Source organism: Penicillium hispanicum, assembly GCF_028827665.1.
Source record: "Penicillium hispanicum strain IBT 35686 chromosome Unknown utg000002l_segment0_segment0, whole genome shotgun sequence".
In the NCBI taxonomy this organism is placed as follows: Eukaryota; Fungi; Ascomycota; class Eurotiomycetes; order Eurotiales; family Aspergillaceae; genus Penicillium; species Penicillium hispanicum.
The window spans coordinates 694,251-710,457 of record NW_026623194.1 but is presented as its reverse complement, the minus strand read 5'-3'; the positions used below and the strand labels follow the sequence as shown (position 1 = coordinate 710,457).

The 16,207-nt window shown below is 53.3% G+C and overlaps 6 protein-coding genes across 6 annotated transcripts; 4 read left to right on the top strand and 2 right to left on the bottom strand.

The window, feature by feature from the left end:
• Positions 1–41: 41 nt before the first annotated feature.
• On the bottom strand, positions 42–1,124 carry N7459_002029 (uncharacterized protein; the record flags this gene model as incomplete). Its single annotated transcript, XM_056941214.1, has 1 exon — positions 42–1,124. The coding sequence occupies one exon, from the start codon at positions 1,122–1,124 to the stop codon at positions 42–44; it is 1,083 nt and encodes a 360-aa protein (XP_056803069.1).
• Positions 1,125–1,584: 460 nt separating this feature from the next.
• Positions 1,585–2,757, top strand: N7459_002028 (uncharacterized protein; the record flags this gene model as incomplete). Its single annotated transcript, XM_056941213.1, has 1 exon — positions 1,585–2,757. One exon carries the CDS (start codon positions 1,585–1,587, stop codon positions 2,755–2,757), a length of 1,173 nt encoding a protein of 390 aa, XP_056803068.1.
• Positions 2,758–5,265: 2,508 nt separating this feature from the next.
• Positions 5,266–7,133, top strand: N7459_002027 (putative MFS transporter; the record flags this gene model as incomplete). Its single annotated transcript, XM_056941212.1, has 2 exons — positions 5,266–6,401; positions 6,464–7,133. The coding sequence occupies 2 exons, from the start codon at positions 5,266–5,268 to the stop codon at positions 7,131–7,133; spliced, it is 1,806 nt and encodes a 601-aa protein (XP_056803067.1).
• Positions 7,134–8,431: 1,298 nt separating this feature from the next.
• N7459_002026 (putative MFS maltose transporter) lies at positions 8,432–10,200 on the top strand (the record flags this gene model as incomplete). Its single annotated transcript, XM_056941211.1, has 4 exons — positions 8,432–8,890; positions 8,947–9,195; positions 9,258–9,564; positions 9,620–10,200. 4 exons carry the CDS (start codon positions 8,432–8,434, stop codon positions 10,198–10,200), a joined length of 1,596 nt encoding a protein of 531 aa, XP_056803066.1.
• Positions 10,201–10,711: 511 nt separating this feature from the next.
• On the top strand, positions 10,712–13,080 carry N7459_002025 (putative C6 transcription factor; the record flags this gene model as incomplete). The annotated part of the gene is made up of 4 exons (XM_056941210.1): positions 10,712–10,828; positions 10,887–10,981; positions 11,046–11,751; positions 11,812–13,080. The coding sequence occupies 4 exons, from the start codon at positions 10,712–10,714 to the stop codon at positions 13,078–13,080; spliced, it is 2,187 nt and encodes a 728-aa protein (XP_056803065.1).
• Positions 13,081–13,143: 63 nt separating this feature from the next.
• On the bottom strand, positions 13,144–15,818 carry N7459_002024 (uncharacterized protein; the record flags this gene model as incomplete). The annotated part of the gene is made up of 3 exons (XM_056941209.1): positions 13,144–13,613; positions 13,662–13,912; positions 13,960–15,818. The coding sequence occupies 3 exons, from the start codon at positions 15,816–15,818 to the stop codon at positions 13,144–13,146; spliced, it is 2,580 nt and encodes an 859-aa protein (XP_056803064.1).
• Between the last annotated feature and the right edge of the window lie 389 nt (positions 15,819–16,207).

The window sequence follows — 16,207 nt, the reverse complement described above, 5'->3', positions numbered from 1 at the left end:
TAAACCAAACTCCATGCTGGTGATGTACATTTCCAATAGCTTCAAGAGATATCCATTTTCTCGGCCAGGCGATTGTCAGGTAGTTCCTCGCCTTCCTCGAGCTCGTCCGACTGTTCCCCATCTTCCGCGGTGACCTCGCCTTCATCCACCATGTTGGTGTCTTCCTGGTCAGTCAAGGCTCGCCCGCCCTCTGCGATTGTCACATGCCGTAACGGTGATGCCGACCTGCCGGTGCCGGACGTCTTGTCGACCTGTAGTCGGCCATTCTCATCCTGGCTGTGATGGGACGGGGTGAAGCTCTCGGCCTCAGGATGTGGACTGTTGGCGCCGCTGACCTTGCCCTTGGAGATGACATCGCCTTCATCTCCATCTTCGCCCTCCTGCATGCCTTCCCTCCGCTCAACTTCCTCCTTCTCGTCGCGAATCAAGCGTCGGAGCTGCATCCCCTCCTCCACAATACGGCCAAACTGCTCGCGCCGCTCCGCCCATGTCTTCGCATAGTCCTTACTTTCCTTCTCCAACTCGGTAATCTCGACCTGCAACTTCTGGAGATTTGCCTGTTGATCTTCGCGCGGTTTCAGCAACCGGTTGTTGGTAATTTTCTCTGCGAGGTCGTCGTAGCTTTTACGCAATGCAAGCAACCTTTGCGCCTCCTCAAGTTGGGTGCGCAACTCAGATGTGTTCTCTCGGACGGACTGCATGGTCGACAAGATCCGGAGCTTCTCTGTTGCGTAGCGCTGGCGCTCTTCTTCGTTGCTGGTGAGCAAGAATTGAATACGGGCAATGCTGCCCTCAAAGGCTGCAAAATCAAGAGTCACATCCTCGCGGAAGTGGCGCCATTCCTCTAGTCTTTTCTGCTTCTCGGCTTCGGCGGCGGTCGCATCGGTGTCAGGCTCCTCGGGAGGAGGGGTGAGTGGAAACGAGGTGCTGGACACAACGAGGGATTCAGGGTTGAGGAGCCGTTTCGAGATGCGCTTGAAGGGCTTTTCTTCAACGTTCAAGAGACGCGACTTGTGCAAGGCGTCTGCGATAGACCCGGAAATGTCAGTATGCGGAGCTTGCACGGTTGGACGAAATGAGACTCGACCTTCTTCTGGCTGCCCAAGGAGCCCATAAGTAGCCATGATAGAGCCTGACGATAGAATTGAAGACAAGGGGAAGTTTAAGCGCAGATTCCGACAGACTTGGACAGCTGCAGAGACCGAACCTAGTGTCGCGGCGTTGGGCGTGGAGGGAAATAAGGAAAGGGAAGGCGAGCGGTCTGCGGGTCCGCCCGACAAGACAACTGCTGCTTTCCCCAGCTTCACTCGTCCGCCCAGCACCCCGTCCGTTCTCCAGCAGTGCATCGACCAGCCCTTCTCCACACCTTTCAAGCTTGCTAGTGCTCGCTCGACAGCAGGATCTACATCGATGATGACCGGTTAATTCTACACCGCGTTCTCCGCACTTGGCCATCGCGCTCGCAACCTTCGTGACCCCATACCCTTGCGATCAACCCGATGGAATTTGGCGTTCGACTCCCCACGGCCGGCGTCTCTGATATTCGGCCGATCTATTCTCGCTGAGGGCTTGAATCCCGGAAACATGACGGACATGGACTCGGGGCTGCACGTTGGCCAGCGATTTTCCTCCTTGGAGGAATTCAAGAATGTCATCCGAAGCATATCAGTCCGCCAATATTGGAATCTCCGCGTGATTCGCAGCAATAAGAAGAGCGTGGTAATTGGCTGCCGGTCCGGGTCCAATTGTTTCTTTCGCGTTGTATGCCGCTGCAACAAGAATGCCACCTACATCACCAGCCTCCAAGACAACCATACTTGCCGAAGGGACGTGGAGGTTCCGACCAGAATGCCGGCACGCTCAGAGGCTTCTCATGTGCGCTTCTTGCTCAGTGAGATCCCCAAGCTCTTTGATACGAAGACCAAGATCAAGGGCCAGGACGTCGTGGATGCTGTCAAGCGATACCATGGATATGATATCGCCATGAGGCAGGCTCAGCGTGCGCTGATCAAGCTTCAAAAGCAAGGCGACTCGAATCAGAGTGATCAGGCCCTAGGTATGGACTTGAGCGCAGGCGACCAGCAGTCGCCTACTCAATCTCCAGCTGAATCGCAGGGAGAGGCAGGGCCGGCTTACCGGGACATGTCGGAGCATCGTTGGATCCCAGACTCTCTCCAGCCCCCTTTGATGAATGATGAGGCTGCCAACAGGGACCAGTCTCCCAGTCATCATGCCTCTGCCGTTCCAGCACCGCCCGCTGTTCAATCTGGGCGGCCAACGCAAATGCCACCGCCGATTGGAACGCCGAACCAATCTGGCCTTAGTAACGATTCACGCCCGGTGGCCGTATCGCAATCAGCGGTTGGATACCCGACAACTGCTCCGCTGCCGGTAGCAGGCACTGAGCACCCCAAGCCTCCCAACTATCAGCCCCGGGGAGACCATTCTACTATTCCCCACATGGTGCTCACCAATTTCAAAATCGAGTTCACTTGCACGACCTGCGGCTCCCTAAATCAGAGCTTTTTCCCCAATCAGGGCAACGTCACCGGGGATGCCTACCTGGGTCATCATTCTGTCCCAAGCCAGAGCGCCGTTGCGAGGCATGCTGACCCTTCTCAGAATGGAACAGATGGCAATAACCCTGGTGTTGCGGAAGATGGTAGCTACGCCATCAATGCCCTCAACGCCCGCGTCATGCAGAATGCGTGGGCTACCGGTAGTCTCGGGGTCCCTATTGGCCCAACTAATCCCTAAATCCCGTTTTATACATATTAATCGGGGATTTTTAGGCTTCCTGTTGAAACGAAGCCACACAGATTTTGTGATTTATGAAAAATTGCTTCATCCGGAGAAGCAAATGCTTGATGCAGTGGAAGTTTCAAAGCATAGTTTCTTCTTTTGGTCATCCGGCGCATGCTCATATTGGTGTTTCATCGGACGGATGGGGCTTTTGAAGTCCCATTTTCAGAACACCACAGGACTTGAAAATGGGCATTCTATATACACCTGTATATCAACAATTTTGGAAAATTGGACAAAAGGGCTAGCAAGGTTACGAAGGCGACGAGATACGACGGTGCACATAGCGCTCATAATTGATTTCTGGGATTTTTGCCGTGGCTTCGATGACTTTTCGAATATCTGGGATTGTACTCCTCTCTCAGCATCTTCCTCCAAATTTGGTCAGGAAATCCTTCCGGACTCGTGTGGTGATCTACAGACCTTCTCGAGGAATAAGACCGATGTGGGCTTGATCTACACATATTTGGCTTGCCGTCAATATAACACCATCCACGATGATCCATCATGTTCCAGCACACGCTCCAACTAACACCTTAGGACACCGTTCCACCGCATTTTGAAGCTGCTGATCCTCTCCGCAACACGCCGGCATCCATGAATTAAGTAGCTCCGACGTGGATAATCTAGATGTGTGGTGTGTGTGGTGGCACCTGTCACATCTCCAAGAAATGACACATGTAGCCACAGAGCAATTCTGCCTCCGGCTACATGAGGCCCAGCAGTCACCATCTGGGGGCAAACACCTAGCTACATCCTATGACGCATTGCTCAATCTAGCCAGCCCTAGTTCGTCGCCACTAGAGACTTCGGCAATGTGCGAGATCAGGGTTCGACTCAGGTGGTGGTAAACTACCGGAGTCGCTTCTTGCGTTGCACAACTTTATATGCGTGATTAATTAGTGGCCACCACCGGATTGGCCCGAATCGTGGGCGAATCTCTTGCTTCAGCTGATACTGATAGGGTGTCGAGGTAAAGGGCGATGCGTATTATCAATATCACCAGCACGGATCATCGATTGTCGCCTAATCTTACTAGATGATGCTGTGCTAGGAGACTATGTCCCAAGTGAGCGACCTAGCGACTTTTGTAGGTTAGACGACCAGGAAGCAGCAACAATGCCCGTGGCTGCCTTTGGGTTAGTTCTGACAGGTATATAGTCTATGCAAGGGATCCACCCACATGGCAGTATGGTATTGTTTAACGTCCCGAAGGGTATATCGACGTGCTAAGCTAAGGATGTAATTACAAAAATAAGGTCCCTCCTGGCCAGTTGGCCAGTTAGACTTCCAACCTCAGGAAGCAATTTTAAGCGCGATGTCAGTTAACCGTTTTCCCTCCCGACATGCGGAGATCGAGAACAAGTTTCGGGCTGGGTGTTACCCCAGGTCCATAGGCGAAGGGGTGACCGTAGGCGAAGGCGAGGCGTGTGTCGGGTTTGGGCCAGAGTGGACCGGCTGCAAAAGAAAATCGACAGCTGGCGGATGACGCCGCCCGCGAACGGAATTGATTTCTAGTCAATCGCCTTAGACCACTCGGCCAAACTGCCTTGGATAATGTACAGGTCAGTTTTAGTCCATATGGACCAGATGGAGAAGGCGTCACCGATCACTCGGTGATATGGCTTGCAACTGCCGTTTACGAAGGCTATCTCCCATGCGGTGAATCATACTGAGGCTGATAGACATTCAAAAGTAGCGAGAAGCTGGCAAGAATGCAGTTTGCGCTGTGATATCACTTTGTGTCCGCATCATCGGGATACGTCGATGTTGTAGATTATGCCGCCATCGGGCTCTGTTGCATGTCTCGGCCTTCTGTGCCAATCAATATAGCCATAGACATGGCTTGATTCTTGATTACACCGCTTTTTTTGAAGCAAACTCATCAGAAGTATTATGAGTCAACCCGACGAAGTCGATATCGCTTGAGACTTACTCCGCGTTGGGGATTGCGCCGGCAATCCGATCGGATGTCCGATGTGGCGGATCCACTCCTCGCGGTTTCTCTCGCCAACCACGACGCAGATGACGCGGGATTGAGCCGACGCTGTCTGGATTGACATCCACCGGTGGAGGATTGGGGCAAGATGCAGAGCTTTTCTGCGCCCGTCGGAGTCGCATCCGATTCTACTCATGCCCAGCGGCGCGCAAGTCCCCAATGGAGGCCCAGGTCATTTGCCGATAAGCCCGAGGGGACTAATGTAGGGGCCGGAGCTGCAAAAACTCCTTCATGGTCCTGGAATTCTGGAAACCTTTTAAAGATCATCCCCGCCTTCTGTTACTCCGGCATTTATCATCTCGTGGGGTCGCGTGTCCACGGAACTAGCTTCAGCCAAGCATTTGTTGCTCCATTTTTGTCGCGGCAAAGTTCTATATACCACGGACGTGGATGGCCTCGGCCTATACGCTCTCGAACCATTGAAGAGAGCGTCTCGAGCCTGACACGCGTGCAAGCATCTAATCATGGATCGACAGCGTGCGGCCGAGAAGGCCTTGCATGATCAAACGAATATTCTTCCCTTTGCACAGCTCATGGTCGTCTTTGCGGGCCTGGCAACCTCGCTGTTGATCACCATGTCGGACCAAAATGGCATCAGTGTGACACTGCCTACTATTGCTCGCGACCTCGAGGCCCAGGATACTATCTCATGGGCGGGGACCTCGTCCCTGATTGCCAATACCATGTTCACCGTGCTCTATGGCCGACTTTCAGATATCTTTGGGCGGAAGATTGTCTATCTTTCCGCCTTGGTCTTGCTGTGTATCGCGGATTTATGTTGCGGTCTCTCAGTCAACGAAGCCATGTTCTACGTGTTCCGCGGTCTGGCCGGCGTGGCCGGTGGCGGCGTGACATCTTTGACCATGATCATTGTCTCCGACGTGGTCACTCTGGAACAACGTGGAAAGTATCAAGGTATTCTAGGCGCTGCTCTCGGTACTGGAAATATCATTGGTCCGTTCGTTGCTGCTGCTTTCATCACGCGATCAACATGGCGTGGCTTTTTCTGGTTGATCTCCCCTCTTGCAGCATGCTCTGCGGTCGTGGGATACTTTTTGATCCCCAACAATGCGCGAAAAGGTCGCTTCCGGGAGAATATTGTTCGCATTGACTGGTGGGGCGTGCTTGCCTCGTCCGTTGGCGTCATATTTCTGTTGATTCCCATTTCAGGAGGTGGATCGTACTTCCGATGGGACTCGCCAATGGTCATTAGCATGCTGGCCATTGGAGGCAGTGCTTTGGTTTCATTCATCTTCATTGAGTGGAAGGTGGCTGCGTTGCCCATGCTGCCAAGTAAGTGTTCCGGATATCGAATCTGGGGATATTGTACTGACTCGGGGTTAGTTGGGTTCTTCAAGAACAAGGTCATTTCTGCCATTCTGCTGCAGAGCTTTCTTCTGGGCGCGGTCTACCAATCCTACTTGTATTACCTGCCTCTCTACTACCAGAATGCGCGCGGCTGGTCTCCGATTGTGTCTGCGGCCTTGACGGCTCCTATGGTGGCGTGTCAGTCTATCGCGTCCATTTGCTCGGGACAATATATTTCTCGACTCAAGCGCTATGGTGAAGTCATCTGGCTTGGCTTCGGGCTCTGGACACTGTAAGTCACGAACCTTCTGAAGCAGTGGAATTTATGACAACTGATACTAACCCCACCTCCAGGGGCGCCGGTCTGATGTTGATCTTTGACCGTAATACCCATCCCGGTGTCATTGCAGTGATCGTCGGCATTGCCGGCATCGGACTCGGGTTTACCTTCCAGCCCACTTTGGTGGCTCTGCAGGCACACTGCACCAAGTCTCAGCGGGCCATCTCTATCTCCAACCGGAACTTCTTCCGCTGTATGGGAGGTGCCTGTGGCCTGGCTGTTTCCGCTGCGCTCTTGCAAGCAACTCTCCGTTCGAACCTCCCCAATGAACTCTCCTACCTGGCCGATTCCACATACTCTCTTCCGGCTGAGTCAAGCGTCTCTAGTGAGCAGTGGTCGGCTATCATTTCATCTTATAGCAAGGCATCGCACTCAGTCTTCATCTTGCAGGTTCCACTCATTGGTGTCTGTCTCCTCGCATGTCTTTTCATTCGTGACAGGGGACTCGAGCGACCCAAGGAGCCAGAGGAAATTGAAGAGGAGAAGCGAAAGGCGCAAGCTGAAAGAGATGCAGAAGCTGCTCTCCACGAGTCCTCCGCAGAAGAAGCGGAGACGCATCCGGCTAACAAGACAATCGAGAAGCGTCTCTCTGAGTCCACGCTGGCAGAATCGTCTATGCCACCCTCTCGCGCCGAGCCAAATCTCTCTGGTCCTGAAGAGAAGAAAAGGATCGAACAAAAATAGGTGACAGTGAAACAGGATTAAGCTGGTTTGATTACATTCCATCTGCACTGGCGACTGCATGGCGTTTGATACCAAAATTACATTTTGCATTGAATAGAATAATGTCATTTAGACTATAATTGGAACATGCGAATGGAATAAATAATACATGTGGATTTTAATTCACCGACTATTGTCTAGGTACAACTCCAGTTCCTAGGAAGCAGATCTTCTATACGCCTCGGCTTCCCTTTCCTAATTCCTCGCTCATGCCATCAGCATGTGAATTAAGAATTAAAAAAATGATGTTGTAATTATACTCTCGGGATAAAAATAGCAGGGAAAAACAGATCAAAAAAGATTCAGCACGACAGCGCTGTGATTCGAACACAGGAATCCGAAGATATATGATTTCGAGTCATACGCCTTAACCACTCGGCCACACTGCCATTGGCTAATCACTTGACTGCAATTTGTCATTATGCTCCAATTCAGCTCTTTCCATCCCCAGCTTGGCTTGTTGCAATCCACCCCCATCTCAACACCACGCCTTGGTGTCCTGGACAGATTAGACCCTTGTTTAGCCAAGGTTGTCGATGAAGCATCAAGCTTCCGCTATGTCCTTCGAGTTCTCAAGCATTCTTGGTCACCCCCGGCGCCTTTTCCCCTCTACGATGGTCAACGCCGTGATGAGTTCCCACTCTCGCTAACCTTGATTTGCGGGGATACACTACCGGATGACCTCAGCCTCGCAAGCCAGACCGAGAGGAATGAGACATCCCATCCAAGCCCAGCCTGAGCCCACTGCTTCAGCCGTCGAGGCAGGGTCTACTCCACGGAGAATTCCCCGAACTGACCAAGCGCGGTTCCCATGCCATGCGAGAAGCCCCATGTGTCATGGCGCGGCCTCTGACCGTCTCGCCCAACAAATGAATGCGGCGGCTGTGGAATCCGCCGTTGCAACTGGTGGGAATACTAGATTGTGGAGGGCGCCACCCCAGCTTGCCCCCAGCTTTCCCCCAGCTTTACCCCGGATGTAGACTAAAGCCGGGGGCCTGGGGACGAAAATCGCGTGCTTCCATTGGCTCGTCCTCTGCTGCGAACGTATTGACCCCGATTGCATACAACCCTGTCCTCCTATCAGAGCAGCAATCTGGATAGGACGAACGAACACTAGTCGCGTCGATGTGCCGACGCGCTGCACTCGGGGGGAATAAATATCAGCCCCCTCCCGGTGGGATTCTTTTTCTGAGCTTTGCTTGTCTCCTTCGCATTAACACGGCGATATCGCAGACATTTCATCGTTGCAATCCCCCGAAATGTCGTCTGATCTCGAGACGAAAGGCGAGAAGGGTGAGTTGCACCCGGTGGACGTGCAACATGATGAGGTCTTGGCCAACCCCGATCTCATGAACGATGCCTTCGAGGGCGAGAACCGCGAGCATGAGATGGGCGTGTGGGAGGCTGTCAAGACCCATCCGTGGGCTTGCTTATGGGCTTTCACCATGTGCTTTACCATTGTCATGGAGTCGTTCGACATGTTCCTGAACACCAACTTTGTCGCACTGCCCGCGTTCCAAAAACATTTTGGTGTCCAAACGGGAGCCGATAGTTATACCATTCCCACCCGATGGCAGAGTGCTCTCTTCCAATCCGGACAATGTGGTGCTTTCATCGGGGTATTTTTGGCGGGCCCGATTACCAGCCGTTTTGGCTATCGCTGGACGACCATCCTGGGCCTGATTCTGATGAACGCCACCATCTTCATCTCGTTCTTTGTGAGTGCTACTCACGCCCGTTTGATCACCCTCATCGACTGACTTTGTCCCTGCAGGCCGACTCCCTCGCCGTTCTTGTCGTCGGACAAGCGTTGGAAGGCGTGCCTTGGGGGTTCTTCATCGCAAACTCCCCCGCCTATGCCAGCGAGATTGTACCGATCCCCCTTCGAGCAGCCACCACCGCGACTCTCCAAATGAGTTGGTCGATCGGCTCCATCGTGGTCGCCGGTGCCTCCTATGCCTACAATAATCGACCCGATCAGTGGGCTTGGCGAGTACCACTTGCTCTCCAGTGGATCTTTCCCGTCAGTAACCCCTTCTCTTTCCAGGATCTGCACCGTGTGCTGGCACCAGCTGACTCGTCCAGACCCCTCTCTTGATCCTGATCTTTTTGGCACCTGAGTCTCCTTGGTGGCTGATTCGTCGTGGGCGCAAAGAGGAAGCCTTGCGCTCCATCCAGCGCCTTGGTGCTAAATCACCAGAGGCTGCTCAGAAATCGCTGGCCATGATCGAGCGAACTGTTGAGATTGAGGCACAGCTGGGCAATGCCCCTACCTTCCTCGATCTTCTCAAGGGCACCGATTTGCGGCGAACCATTATCACCTGCTTGGTATACACCTCACAGAACTTTGCTGGGAATCTGATTGCCAATCAGGCAACGTACTTTTTTGAACGTGGGTGATTTCCTTTCTGCAACTATCTATCATGATTTACTGACCCTCTGCTTAGAGGCCGGCATGTCGGCTAGTTTCTCATTCCAGCTGAACTTGATCACCACATGTCTTCAGTTTGTTGCCAATATCGGCTCTTGGTTCCTTACAGCCTGGTTCCGCCGTCGAACTGTCTATCTCTACGGCTTAGCCGCCAATATCACCTTCCTCTTTATTCTCGCCATCTGTGCCTCAGTGTCCCAGAACCACTCGACCAACTACGCTCAGGCCTGTCTCGGTGTCATTATCTCTTTCGTGTATGCCGGTACCCAGGGACCAATCTCCTACACCATTATTTCTGAGACATCTTCAATTCGCCTCCGCCCTCTGAGCACCGCGGTAGGCCGCGCCGCCTATTATATTACGGAAATACCCATGATCTACTTGTCCTCGAGAATGCTAAACACCACGGGATGGAACCTCGCTGGCAAGTGCGGTTACGTCTGGGGAAGTACCGCGGTCGTCTGTTGGGTGACGGCCTACTTCTTCCTTCCGGAGCTCAAGCACCGTTCTTACCGTGAGAGTGACATCTTGTTCAATCGCAGAACGCCAGCCAGAAAGTTCAAGTCGACTGTGATTGACGTGAGAGACAATGAGTAAGGGGAGTGACCGACCACAAGGGAGGATAATTGTATGAGCTTTGGCGGCGTGATGGGCAAGAGTATTTTTGAGAAATATCAAAATTATTGAAATATCCGTTATGAGTCATTAAACACTTATTCTTATGCTTGTAGTTTCCCCATAGTAGGGACCAGGAATATATTTTCAACGAAAGACTCAATAGGCATTTGCTGGTGGCTTGCTTGAATGCTGCTTTAATCGACCCGCGAACCAGAATTTTCACCAAGATAGCGACGGAGTGCACGCAGTAGTTCGTACCATCATTTGTTGATGACTGGCGTTATTCTTAACCGCAAGAGTGATTAGCGTAGGATGGATGGGCCTGATGTCTTGGCATTTGCCTCATCCGCTGCGGCGATTCTTCCAAGGTCCCTCTCTCTCTCTCTCTCTCGTAACATGTTCGCATCCACGACTCCCGCAACAGAAAGAGTCGTAATGCTCCCCTATTGAGAACCCCCTCCATACTTGTGATCTTCTATAATGTGCCACAATGTATGCGGTGGAACACAGCCGCGACGACGGGCAGACTAGTGCCGCAGCCCGAGACCACAACCCTCGGAAGCGTGGGAGGACCGCATGCACTCGCTGCAAGACGAGAAAACAGAGAGTGAGATGCGCGACCCAGATTGCGCTTTTCACATAATAGGCTAATATATGTGACTCAGTGCGACAATGAATATCCAACCTGCTCCAACTGCCAGAAGGCCGGAGTCACATGCGACAAGGCCAGCGTGAGAGAAGACGCGGATCGCCAGGACGAGTAGGTCTTTATTTCTAGAGTAGCTTCAAATTAATTACCCAGGAAACCTCTAATGTGATAGCAGTTATACACATGCTCTGGAAGAGCGCATTGCATTCCTCGAAAGCAGGCTGGTCCAGTCCAACCCAACCACCGGCCAGAATGTGGCCGGAGCGAGCAGCGCACCTTCGCTTTGGTCGCCCCAAGCGGGCCAGACCACACCACATCCCGCGGCTTCTGGGTTGGACAACAACCCCGTCGGCGAGATCGTGGGTCTTCTTGCTCTGAGCTCTTCAGAGGCGCCCGCCTATGTGGGAGCGAGCTCGGGCCTATCATTAGCCGCCAACCTGGGGGAAATGGTCCAGTCCAGCGTCTGGAACCAATTCATCTCGAGAACGCAGCAGAAACCAAAAGCTTCGCCGAAAATTGGGCCGCAAAACGCCGCAGCTCTAACGCCGGGAACTCCGCAACAGTCTGGTAGCGGTTCGCGGAATCGGGACCCTAAATCCATGAGATTGGACGAGCGCGTATCGAGCAATTTCGAGCCTCCGTCTGACGAGATGGGATCTCAGATGCTGGAAGTTTACTTCAAGAGACTCCACAGTCGGTATCCATTCCTGGACCGGAGACAGACGTGGCGGCTTCATGAGGAGAGGTGGCGGCTTGCGAAAACCAAGCGCGAAGACCTGACAAGATCCGACCGGTTTGCGATATTCAAACTCAACCTACTATATGCGATTGGTGCGACAATGCTTCAAACCAGCGAGAAATTCGATTACATTACCCCCGAGGTAAGTCTGGTCCAGGCAATTGTGACCGATTTCTTCTGACAACCTAACGACTTGCTGTAGCGATTTTACTGCGTCGCACTACAACACGTGCCCACGATGTGCGAAGCTCGCTCCATCGAAAACATTGAGGCAATGGTTCTCCTTGTTGTCTATCATCTGCGTACGGCGTCGAGCCATGGAATGTGGTACATGATCGGACTGGCAATGCGCACAGCTATTGACCTCGGACTTCATCGGAAAGCGAACGAAATCAAGATGCATCCATTTACGGCACAGATAAGAAGACGGCTGTTCTGGACGGTATATTACCTGGAGCGAGTCGTGTCAATGTCACTGGGTCGTCCGTTCAGTATATCCGATCGCCACATCGACCTCGAACTACCGTTGGACGTGGATGACGACGTGGAAGATCCTGCGGTCCTAGCATCACCACAGAAAGCTACCAAACCCACCTCTCTCACATTCGCAATCTACCTCTTCAAACTCCGCCGCATCGACTCCCGCATCCAACACAAGATATACCGTGCCGATCGACCTTTATCTTCTCTGCGACCAAAAATGGACGCACTGTACCTCGAACTCGAACAGTGGAAAGAGTCTGCCTTTCTCCGATTCAGCGGCTGGGACTACGACTATCCAATGCTTCACTACAATCGGGCTGTGCGGCTGTTGATCCAACCATTCCTGCCTCTTCTCCCGATTACAGATCCTTACTACCACATCTGTCTCCGCGCCGCAGGCGACATCTGCCAATCCCACAAGCGCCTTCACCAAACCCTCGAATACGGCCACTCTTTCCTGGCCGTGCAGACCGTGTTCATGGCCGGAATCACACTGCTCTATGCATTATGGACGCACACCGACCAGGTATGGTCCGTACGCATGAGCAACGACATCCGCGCCTGCTCGACCGTGCTCTTCGTCATGGGCGAGCGCGCCGGCTGGGTCAAGAAGTACCGCGACGCCTTTGAGCTGCTCGTCAACGCCACGATGGAGAAGCTCCAGGGAAACGAAACAGCCCGCAACGCAGGCATGGCCGAGCTGATGACCGCCCAGCACGGCGGTATGTCTCTGGGCAACGCGGAGTCCGGCTGGCCGAGCGGCGAAAAGTTCGTCCCCGCGAACCCGACCGGCCTGGCGCCTGAGACGGCCGGAGGGGCGTATCCCGCTGACGACTCCGACCATGCGGTGCGGATGGCGCTGCAGCTCGCGCCTTGGATTGACCAGGATGAAAGCGATCCGCTCTGGATGCCTGATTTCGAGACACTGGAGAATCTGTCGGGGACGTTCTGGAGTCATGCCGATACGACTTTGTTTGACGCGTTGTGATATGCCTAGGTTTGTGAATTGCGCATGGGATTGTATGGAATGGTGGCACATTTACACCAAGTTCTAATATGACATATCTGGGACGTCCGAGAACCAGTTTGCGAGGTCGGGAACGTCGAATCTACCTAGGAACCCAAAGTCCTCTTGTCCGAGGCCGATATCGTCCCAGCTCATCAACGGATTGAACAGTGGGCCACTAGGCTCGCCAACTCCAGATCCTGGGTCGTCTGATGTTGTTTCCGTGGGCTGGGGAAATATCTCAGACCGGTCAAAGTGCGCTCTTTGTTGCGGTTGGCTGGGAGCGAGAGGCGAGTGATCGTCCCTGCGCGATGCAGTATACTTCTGCACGATGTGCTGGTGTGTTACTTGGAGGAACTGCAGGGAGTTGCGGGCCGAAAGACTATATGAAGACATGTGGGCGAGGATTTCTTCGCACTTGCGCCATGTGTCATCCACGGTCTGCACATCGACTTGGTCGAGGATTGAGTGGCAGGAATATGACATGATCAATACAAAGCCTGCTGTTGATGTATCTGGTGCGAGTTAGGGACGTCTGATGCTTTGAGAAGCGGGCCACGTACAGAGGCCGTTGTACCACCACGCATCTGTGACTGAAGTCTTGTACGTGTCGTGCACAAGGGAGACGAGCTCAACGGCTGCCAGAACACAGGCTGCTGCGCAGCTGACCGACATGGAGTTGTATATGACGTTTCTCCCTGGTCTAGAGGTGGACCTCGCATCTGAGCTGGAATGTCGTCCAGAGCCCATGCGCTGCTCGGAGCAAAGCTGGGTGAACATTGGGCGGTATAGAAGTAGACGCAGATGGATGAATCTGGCTCAATTAACAAGCGTGATACGTCTCGAGGGCGAGAGCATTACCTTGCGCGTAGCACGTTTCGTTGGCGCTGAAAGACAGCATTGTGACGATTTTCTCTGCTGGATGATTGTTCTGCGTCTGTCCAGTTCAAGATCAACGGGATACCAGCTTCATAGGCGGAGAGCTTGTCATCGAGCTCCATGATCACATCTAAGCTGCTTTGCCGGATACCCCGGAGTCGCACGGTTCGATGCTGATTCGACCGACTCTGCCACGCATTGTAGACATCTGCCAGAATGGACTCTAGGATCTTATACAACTCTATAGTGGACACGTAAAACACCATATACCCTTGTTGGTGATCACAGTGCTGCCCATTGAGCCAGCAAGGATCCTCTGATTGCGACTCAGGTCGCATCGCAGGAAGGGGCACGGGGTAAATGGGCGAGATGTGAGATGTCATACTTGGTCGGCCGTAAGTCATACTCACGATCATATCCATCATAACGCATCCATGCCAAGTGCGACGACGGACTTCTCTCTCCAGTGGTCTAAGGGCCCGCTGTGTTGTTGGTTCATGGAGGCCGAGGCCCTGGGCAATCCGGCAGGCAACCCCAATCGAATTCCAGCACCGGTTAGGATAGGGTGTGCTCTGGAGGAAGAGCGCAATGATGAGAAGCGTCTGGACCACCCCAATGGTACAGGTATCCAGAAGGTCGAGACCGATAAACCTTTTGGCCCGGAGGAAGAAAGTGTATACAGCGGCCTCGCGCTCTTCGGCGGAGATGTCAGAGAAATGGCATCCCAGACCAAAGATGGAGTTCAGTGCGCAGTGGAACGTGATGGACTGGGGCATGCAATCGAATGAGCCGCCAAGTCCAATGTTGAGCTTGGGTAACTCTGGTTTAGACAATTTGGCCGAGCCCCAGAGGTTTTCGTATGCTTGTTCAAAGCTCGGACGATGAAAGAATGGGTACAGGCAATGCACCCTATCCCAGTAGCATTCAAGAAGATGATCTGCCAGTGGTCGAGAGGGGAGAGAAAAGTCGTCGATCTGGAATCCCGAGACAGAGGACGGAGTCAAGTTGATATCCTGCCAAAGTCCTCTTTTGCGGTTTGGGGTGTCCGGATTGCCTCCCCCAGTACGTCGCAGGGCTTGCATGTAGGAACGAATGGGCATGGACTCTCCCGCCAGGCGCATGAGTGAAGCTGCCGACGAGTTTCCATAAAACTGTTCTCGGGGAGACTCGTCGGATTCACCATCTTCTGCAGCGGAAATAGCACCCATGGCCGTGACATTTCCATGCGAGTCCAAAGGCGGCGAGGAGCATTTCTCAGTCGGCACCTGCATTGAATTGCAGGAGTTGATAGTCCCATGGGGACCACCCCTATCTGGCTCGGAGACTCTCGCATCTGTACGAGAAGAACTAAGCAATGCTTGATCGGGATGTTGCAGACGAGCGCTTGCTGATGGCCCAGGCACTGACGAAAGATTGCGTTGCCTGGATGACGTAGCATTAGATCCCAGCCCTAGCAGCCCCTCCACAGTAACAGTGGCCCTGGACGCTGTATCCGCTCCACCTGTGCTGAGCTGTGCCTCTCGCAGGTCACCCGGCGCTTGCTCTTCGTCGGCATCTCGGGGAAGCGTGGCCGGAAAGCTGGCACCATTCCGGGTGCATATCTCCTCGAGCTCACGGATCCTATCATGCAGGATCTTGATATACGCATCGTTACTGGCTGAACGGGCATTATCAATCGTGTATACGCAACGGTCAATCGAATACGATCGACGCGCGCAAGGTCCGCAAATCGGCTTTTCGCCGTCGCATCGGACTTTTTTCTCTCGGCACGACTCGCATGCGAGGGCAACCTTGCGTCTGCGTGGAGTCTTCCGTTTACTCACGCTGTTCTTCGAAAGCATTCTCGCGCCGCGTGGTCGTCGTTACTTGGCTGGGCAGGAGTTTCGTGCTCTGCTGGAAGTGACTACTCCCCGGTCATAATACACATAGCACTCACTGACAGCCGAGGTGTCCTGTCATCGCTCCTCTTTCCTTGGTTATCGCAGACAAGGCTACCGACAAGGACACCGCGAAGATGGAGAGAGGAAGAAGGTCGCACGGGCGACGCCGGAACCGACCCGAAATGCCCCACGTGATACTGTATTAGTAGAAAAGGGGGGGTTTCACGTCTACAAGCCGATTATACTTGAATATAGCAACTTCAGAGGAAATAAAGAGTTAGCATAAACCACCCTCAGTCTCATCCGGTGCTGCAAGCTGAATCGGAGACGTAGGGACACATTCGAGATCC